General features: G+C 58.1%; 1 protein-coding gene across 1 annotated transcript; it reads left to right on the top strand.

The window, feature by feature from the left end:
* The first annotated feature begins 738 nt into the window (after positions 1 to 738).
* CEBPA (CCAAT enhancer binding protein alpha) lies at positions 739 to 3,516 on the top strand. Its single transcript, XM_074913587.1, has one exon. The coding sequence runs from the start codon at positions 978 to 980 to the stop codon at positions 1,953 to 1,955; it is 978 nt and encodes a 325-aa protein (XP_074769688.1). The 5' UTR covers positions 739 to 977; the 3' UTR covers positions 1,956 to 3,516.
* Positions 3,517 to 8,800: the final 5,284 nt, after the last annotated feature.

Below are 8,800 nucleotides of genomic sequence, written 5' to 3'. Positions count from 1 at the left end.
GGCGGGCAGGGCGGCCCGCGGCCGGTCACCGCCGAGCGGAGCGGGGCCGAGGAGCCGCCGCTGCCCCCCAAGGTCTCCGCCCCTGCCCGCCGGGCGCCATCCCCGGACGGGTCCTAGCGCCGCTCGGGGCCGGGGAGCCCCGCGGGCCCCGCCGCGGAGCCGGGCCGCGGTGGGATGCGGCGCCGCCCGGCCCGCTCGCCTGCTCCGGGCCCGCCGGGTGACAGGGCGCTGCCGGCAGGTAACCAGCGCCTGGGGTCCCGCAGGCTAACCCGGCGGGGCGAGTATTCCCGACTGGCCAAATATTTGCCGGTACGCGCGGTGATGGTGAACTTTGAGACCTTCTCCGCCGCGCGGCCGGGGAGTCGCCGGGTCGGAGCGCCCGGCGCAGGGGTGGGAGCGGGCGCTGGAGCCGTACCAGCCGCATTCGGCCGCTCTGCCCCGCCGGGCGGCCCCGGGCAGGGAGGCAGCAAAGTCCCCGCGCCGTTTCCCCGGGCCTCTTATCAGCGCGGAGCTCCCTCGGCGGGCGCAGCCCAGCGCTCTGCGCCCGCCGAGCTCAGGGCGGCGGCGGCGGCGGCGTGGGGGGCCGGGGCGTGCGGGCCGCTATCCCCGCTCTCCCGGGCAGGGCGGGCGGTCGGCTCGGCGCTGCCGGGGCGCTAAGACCCGGCTGCGCGGTGGTCAAAGGTTCCCAGCAGGGGTTGGACACTAGAGGGCGATCCCCGGCCCTGCTGCGGGGGGGTGTGTATATATACGGCACGCAGGACCGAAGCAACCCACTAGCAACAGGGCAGGCAGGCGGCGAGCGGGGCTCGGGCGGGCTGGGGCGGGGGACGGGCTCCAGGCGCGCCGTGCCGAGCCGCGCCGAGCCGTTCGCCGCCGGAGTGCCACGGGCTTGGTAGAGCCGCCGCCGCTGCCACCGCCCCGTCCGAAACCTGGATTGCAGGAGCCCTTCACCATGCCCGGCAGACTGTAGGTGCTTCATGGAGCAAGCCAACTTCTACGAGGTCGATTCCCGGCCCCCGATGAGCAGCGGCCAGCACCACCAGCTCCAGACTCCCCTGCCCGGCAGCGCCTACAGCTACAGAGAGGCTCCCTCGGCGGCGGCACCTGCTGCGGGCGGCGCGGAGCTCGGCGACATCTGCGAGAACGAGAACTCCATCGACATCAGCGCCTACATCGACCCCGCCGCCTTCAACGACGAGTTCCTGGCCGACCTTTTCCAGCACAGCAAGCAGCAGGAGAAAGCCAAGGCCATCCTGGCCGGGGATTTCGACTTCCACAGCATGCATGGGGCCGGCGCCGCCGCCTCGGCGCCGGGGCACCAGCAGCAGCACCACCAGCAGCCGCTCTTCGGCTGCGTGGCCGGCTACATGGACGGCAAGCTCGACCCGCTCTACGAGCGCATCGCCGCGCCCGGCTTGCGGCCGCTGGTGATTAAGCAGGAGCCCCGCGAGGAGGAGGAGGTCAAGTCGGCGGCCCTGTCGGCCCTCTACCCCCACCACGCTCCGCAGCAGCACCCTTCCCACCTGCAGTACCAGATCGCCCACTGCGCCCAGACCACCATGCACCTCCAGCCCGGGCACCCCACGCCGCCCCCCACGCCCGTGCCCAGCCCGCACCACCCGCACCACCCGCACCCCCCCGGCGGCCTGCCCGCCGCCGGCGCCCTCAAGATGATGCCCGCGGACCACCGGAGCAAATCGAAAAAGACAGTGGACAAGAACAGCAACGAGTACCGGGTGCGCCGGGAGCGCAACAACATCGCGGTGCGCAAGAGCCGGGACAAGGCCAAGCAGCGCAACGTGGAGACGCAGCAGAAGGTGCTGGAGCTCACCACCGACAACGAGCGGCTGCGCAAGCGGGTGGAGCAGCTCACCCGGGAGCTGGAGACTCTGCGGGGCATCTTCAGACAGCTGCCCGAGAGCTCGCTGGTGAAGGCCATGGGCAGCTGCGCCTAGTGCCGGGACTGCTCACCTCCAGATACTCTGTGTACCGGAGCGCAGCGAGCTCAGATTGTTTCGGGGGGAGGGGGGTGGGGGGTGGGGGAAGGGTTTGGGGGGGTGTTTTGTTTTTTCGGTTTGTTTTGTTTGTTTTTTAACAAGTAACGACCAATACAGGAAGCCAGGCAGCTGTAGTATTAAAAGGTTTGTGCCTTAGGGATGACACACGAATAAGCTGAAAACATGGTGGGTTTTATAAGGAGAAAGGCGAGGGTAAGGAAGAAATTAAAAAGCCCACGTGTCTACACAGGGTAAATAACAATAATAATAATAGTAATAAAGCACGCATAGCAATCCAGATGTGCCTTAAGATCTGGCTGCAGGAGCTCTGGGGCTTTCTGTTCCCCCCAGCCCCGCAGAGCATGAGGAAAAAGCATGAACGACGTGCAGGCTTGAGGGACGGGGCATCTGGGGTGCTGGCCAGGCCCCCCCGGCTGGCCTGCAGCGCAGCAGGCAGGGGCAGCTGCGGGGAGGCTGGCGAGGAGAAGAGGGCTGAGGCCGAGATGTGCAGCGCCAGACCCCGTTTGGAGCACTGAGGTGTGGGGCAGCTGCCAGACTGCTGCCAGGACTGTCTCAGCCTGGCTGGGCTGCCTCTGCCGAGCCCTGTCCCCTGCCTTGGCTGGGAGCGGGGCGGGGGCCACCGCCGCTGCGGGACCAATGCAGCCTGAGACTGACGGAGCAGCAGCTTGCGAGGGAGAGTGGTGAGCTCCCTCCATCAAAAGGAAGAGCAGTAGTGTCTTGTACTGTATGTCACGACGTGGCGAAGCACAAATGAATAAATACCTATCGATGCGGGTATTTACTATGAACTTTCAGTGTATTTTGCTTTATTCCAGGACATTTAGCTCCTCTCCGAGTCTCTGTCTGTCCAAGCTGTGCCTCATGTAATGTGAAAGCCTTTCCGTGTATACTAGCTACACTTTATTTTTATTGCATTACTTAGATCTTTGCCATCACATGACTTTCTTATCTGGTGACAGAGACTATGCCCTTGTGCTGCAATGTTATTTTATTATTTGAGTGGGTGGGTGAGTGTGAGTGTGTGTTGCCTTCTTCACGTTGTCCTGGGCTGGCCGCTGCCTCCCAATCCCAAGGCCTGGGAGGGGGCGCGGGCCATGGGGCTGCAGTGGGGCGAGGAGGCTCGTCTTTGGTGCTGCAGCACCTTTGGACTTTGGAGCTTCTCCCAGGGTGAGAGAAAAATAAACAAACAAACAGGCCCCCTTCCAGGGACCGCTGGTAGCCATGCAGAGCATTTCTTCCTCATGTTGTAGCTGCACAAGAATTCATCCAGTTGCAATAGTTGTGATGGGAGAGGTGAATGGAGACATGGAGCTGTTTGAAAGCGTGACAGCGGGAGGACAGTGCTGAGGGGGTGTGTGTGCGTGTGCCCTGTGTGTATGTGGCGTGCGTGTATGGGTATGTACACATGTATGTATATGCACATTGGTGGGGTTTTTTTTGAATGGGGGGGGACACTGCATATTAAGTTTGTTGGAAGTCCTGGTTACGTTCATAAATAAACAGCATATATTCTACCATAACCATCTGCCTCTCAGTGTGTTTCCAGCTCTTTTCCTGTAGCAGGAGTGTGAAAGCCCTCCTCTTCCTCCAGACCCGCATCCCACTCTCTGTCGGCACCCGCTTCTCCTCCCAGGACTGGGGACCCAAACGCCTTCGTGGAGCACGACTCCCTCGCTTTCGCCCCAGAGAAATAAATACACGGTTGCCTTTAAGAGAACGGCAATTTCCTAAATACTTGTGGTGTCAGACGTGCGGCCGTGAGTCACGCTCCTTCACCCTGCCACCCGCACCCTGGCTGGGCCGGGGGCTCGTCCCGCCTGCCCTGGGCCTGCCGCCTCTCCCCGCCGGGCCCGAGGCCGCCGGCCGGGGCGAGGAGGGCGCCCGGGGGCTTGGGGACAGGCGGCCCACCCGCCCGGGGGCTCGGGGCCTGCCGCCCGCTGCCCCAGCCGCGGGCCCCGGCCGGCCTGGCTGCCCCGGCCCGGGGACACCGCGGGGTCTCCGGCGGGGCGCGGGGGGGGTGGGGGGTTACGCGCCGTCACCCGGCGGGGGCCTTGCGAAAAGAGGCCGCGGGCAGGGCCAGGCCCCGCTCGCCCGCCAGCGCTGCCGCTGCCCGTCCCTCGCCGGCGAGACGCGGCCCGGGCCCCTCCCCTCCCCCGGGGAGTTTCGCCCCGGCCGGGTCGGGCCCGGAGACGCCGCCGCGGGGCTCTTCGGTGTCGGCGGGACGTGGGGCACGGCGGGGGCTCGGGGGGGACGCCGGCTGCGGCCGGGCCGCTCCGCGGGGACGGCGACTGCCCCGGCCGGGTCGCGGGGCTGCGCGGAACGAGGCGGCCCCGCCGGGGGCTCCCGCCCGGCCCTGCCCGGGGCCGGCGGAGCGCGGAGGGGAGGTGGCGCGAGCCCCGGCGGCGATAGGGCCCCGCGCCGTGAGGCGGGACGGGGCGGCCGCAAGGGGGGAGGCGGCTCTGGCCGGCCCTGAGGGGAGGTGACGCCCGGCCTGTGGCGGAGTGCCCGGGCGTCGTGTGGGGAGGTCAGCGGGGACCCCCAGTCGCCGCCCGTCCTCTCCTCCGCCGGGGCTTCGGGCCCGGGCGCCGCCTGCCCGGCGGGTCCGCGGCCGCACCTCGGGCGTGTGAGGAAAAGCTGCCCCGGGTCGCGTCCCCTTCAGCAGCACCCGTGCCCGCCTTTTCCCGGGGAGGGTGATCCCCCCGGGAGAACCCAGCTCCCCACGGCGCTCGTCGCCCCACGGCGCGTCCCGCGTGGTGCATTAGCAACAGAACCGAACCCCGCAGAGAGAGAGAGGCCTGACCCGGTGGTGCCCAGGCCCTGAGGCAGGCCGCGGCCTCACGAGGACTCCCCGGGCGACTCAGCCCGGTGCAGGTGCAGCCGTGCGAGGCTCCCCGGGCTGGGGCCGCCCCACCACACAGCCAGCTCGATGGGGGCAGCGCTGAGGGTGCCGAGGGGCCTTGCCCCCTCCCGGCAGGGTTCGTGTTGGGCTGCAGGGTGAAGGAAAGGAAAGGCTGCTCCTCCGAAATCCACCACAGTGGTCAGCTGCAAGCACTTGCTGCTCAGGATGGGTAAAAGATGAGTGTGGATCACAATTAAGGATTTTATTTTTGAGTTAGGTGGAAATTGGGGGATTCAGAGCTGGTAGTTTTTCAAGGGAAGAGTTAAGTTCTAGTGGTGTCAGGTGAAAATAATGACTTTTACTTGTGTTTCCTTCCTCCCCCAGCCCTGCAGAGCTAGACTCCCGTCGGGTATGATGTGCCTTACTGAGTAATGCCGTCCAACGTGTAAAGTGGGGAAACGCTGTTATCACTTGAGCAAAGATTATTGCAGGGTATATGTGGGAGGGACTGTAATCTAGTGGTTAGAGCATGGGAATACAGTCCTGGTCGTTTGAGTTATGCTCTGAACCGTGACTCACCGTGTGTGTGTGTGTGTGTGTGGTTTCAGCAAATCATTTATGGCCTTAGACAAAGCAGATTTTTCCATTAATTTAAATGAACTGTAGATTAAACAGGTCTTCAGTGGCAGAAGAATCAACCATTCTATGATTCAAAATTAAGATCACCTATCTACCACACAGGTGTTTCGATAGTTATATAAACACAGCATGCTCTGGAATATTACGAAGGGTAAATTATTGATAGCAGAAAAGTGTTTAGAGACACTTGCCCTAAACACAGTGCCAAAGTGAGGAGTGTTCCCTAATCCTAACCCTAACTGTAGGCTGAGCCTTCGACAAGGCCCCCAGCCGTGATCTAGACAAAAAAGTTTTCGCAGCACGGCGCTCTTTGCAGACTCTTTGTGCTCTTTGCAGTCTGCATTCTGCTTTGACACCCCCCCTCCCAGCCCTTCTCAGCTGCAGCTCTGCATTTTCTCTTCCTCTCAATCTGACCGCTTACCCTGGCACAGCTGAGCCTTTAACAAGCCCCTATGTCATTGCCCAGATGAAAAAGTTCTCACAGCAGCGTGTTCAGGGATGTTTGCCTTAACACCATGGGCAAAGTGAGCAGTACTGTAACGCTCCAGTCTCATGTATGACCCCATGCCTTGCCTGTTTCAGCAGTATTTAGGTATGTGTTATAAACGCTGCATGGTGGAATGGATTTTTATGCACTGTCTACTCCAAGTATCACAGGACAGTTGGAGCTGTAAGGGATCTGGGGATCGTCTAGTCCAGCATGCTCATGTGAAAACAGCTGCCAGTCCACGCTGCTGCAGAAGAGGGTGGCAGGCGAAGGCTGCGCTGCTGCAGTGTGCTTTGGATGCAGCAGGTAAGTGGGACAGGACCGTGGGCAGGGGCTGCCCTCGCAGGTGGCATTCCCACTCGTCTCCCCGCACACGCGCACCCCGCACCAAAACTGTTTATCCTGGCTTGGGGAAGGGCTTGAGCAGCTTCAGCGCTGGGCGGGGTGCTGTGGGTGTGTATATACTCAGCGGCATTTGTCTTCACGACCGCGGGGTGGCTTTTTGAAAGTTTCCCACCGAGCCTGTTCCCTTTTATACGCAGCACTGCTGCGATGCTGCCAGCCTTTGCCCGTCCTGCCACACAAGTGTGGCTGTTACAGTTCTTCCTTCTCCACCCCTCACCCTCGCCAGTCCCAGACACAGGGCTGGGGACACAGAGGGGGTGAGACGTGGCGGTGGGCAGTGACTGTGAGGCCGAGCAAGTAATCACATGTTGGGGAGGAAGGGAGTAGTTGTCTGCTAGCACTGTGTACAGAGTTGAGAGATTGCTCATGACCATAGCAAAGTCCTGCAGCAAGTTGGGGGTGGCAAAGGAATGTCAAGATTTCTCAGTGATTTATTTCTTTTCCACTGTGATGGGCACATTGCCCCTGAGGAGCTTGCCTCATCCACCTGCTTCAGGGGGTTGGAGGATAGGAACAGTTTTTTTAGTGCTCCACACAAATTTCCATGCTGAAGGGGGGCAGTGGAAGATGCTTTGCTGTTAGGAGAAAGCAGGTGCTTCTCAGTGCTTTGCACTCGTTGGTTTGAATTTACTGGTTGAATTGGGTTTGACCCAATTCAGTGGCGAAAAGAATGGCAAATGGTTGAGCAAAGGGTGGAGGAACAGGCCCACTGCCTTCTTTTGGTATAATAGATTAAGTAAAAAAATTGTGATTTACACATTGACATCTCTGATTCTGGGCATCTCTTTTTTCCCCTGCAGTGAAATCAGTGTTTATACAAGTGAAGTTGCATACAAACACCCACCTTGCACAGAAATATCTGTGTTCCAGTGTGGTTTGCTGTATCATATCTGAGGTAACTACGTTTTAAAGCCAAGACAACGCTTAGTAATAACAAGCATATCACAAGAAACTTCAGCAGAATCAGAAAGTCTGTTCAAATAATTCCTTCCAGCCACAATATATCATTAATACTTTTTTTTTTTTTTTTTTTTTTTTAAATGGTACTGCTTAGTATCTCAGACTTAGGCCATGGATCCAAAGGGAGAAGGTCAGCCCTCATCCTGAACAGTCTGCAGCTTTGGTGGAAAATCAGCATGTCCCTATAGGTTAACCAGCACCTGTATATCCAGAGTAACCCAGTTCTGTGTAGGTAGCCTGAAACAAAAATCAACTATTTGGAATAAATTTTTTTTACGTCATTTTCATTAATGGGTTTCTTCTCAAGCCATCCTGGTGGGGTATAGGCAGTGTGTTTACACTACCTTGCCTGCCAAGTACTTTGCTAAAGACTTCCACAAACTCCCTCTCTATGCAGGACTAATGGACTGATGTCTTAAGGACTGTGTGGGTATAACTCTTAAATTGGAAGTGAATCCTCACAAAAGGGAATCTGATTCATTTACTCTAAATATTTAAGTGCAATTTTCTTAGTTTAACACCATCCTATTTTATTGCAGTATTGCATCTTGCCTCTGAAATTAATAGTTAACCATGGAGAAAGACAGGTCTGGCAGAATGGAAATCAGGCATTATATTATCCCATGAGTCACATACATGCAGAGAACCAAACAAGTGTCAGCCAATGGCTTTGAGCCCAAAATATGTCAAAGAGGAGATGTGTATCTTCATTTATATTAAGTAGATAGAAAGCTTGTTGCTGTTCCCATTAAGCAGGTTGGAGTTCTGCCACTGCCTTCAGTGGGAACAGGATTGGGCCCATGCGGTGGAAGCTGGCTCTGGTTACCTGCGCTGACTGTATTTTCTGTGCAGCAGGGCAACTTCCCTTTAACAACAGTTCCTAGTCAACAGGGAAATTCAAGACCTCCCCTAGTTTTAGGCATTATTCCTTCCTTTATTAGTTTGGTGACTTGACTCACCTTTGCAGTGTGAGGATGCTTGGTAGCAGGCAGCAATGGGTGCTCTTCTGAGTGCAGCTTCACCGAGAGTCTGCAAGTAACTGTAGAGAGGGATAGCACAGCACCTTTTCTGAGCAGGGTTTTGTGATTTCTAATTATTTACATTTAAAATAAAGAACCACATTTAAGAATTAACCATGCTTTAGGCATTCAGATCACTTTCTCTGGCAAAATCCCCTCAGAGTCAGGGAAAGTCTTGGCTGAATAAATGCCTCAAAATGTTTCAGAACTGTCTTGAATACTGGGGAACTTTTGTACCTCAGTTTTCTTGCTTTGGGTGTTTCCTCCATAGCTTCTAATGAGTCTGGCTGTAGACCTGCCTCAAGAACCAAATAAATCTTGGGCTGCTGATATGTATTGGATCCACCATGTGATTTGTACTGAAGTCCCTCAGGGAGAGAAGACGATGTGAACAAATACCAGTAAATACACCCAGCAACTGTGAGATCAGGGC

The sequence above is a fragment of the Athene noctua genome, chromosome 9 (genome assembly GCF_965140245.1).
Source record: "Athene noctua chromosome 9, bAthNoc1.hap1.1, whole genome shotgun sequence".
Lineage (NCBI taxonomy): Eukaryota > Metazoa > Chordata > Aves > Strigiformes > Strigidae > Athene > Athene noctua.
The sequence above is the reverse complement of the archived record's forward strand: the minus strand, read 5'-3'. Positions and strand labels throughout refer to the sequence as shown.

Bases quoted from the DNA above. Each gene is read 5' to 3' on its own strand.
- CEBPA (XM_074913587.1), top strand. From the start codon at position 978: ATGGAGCAAGCCAACTTCTACGAGGTCGATTCCCGGCCCCCGATGAGC.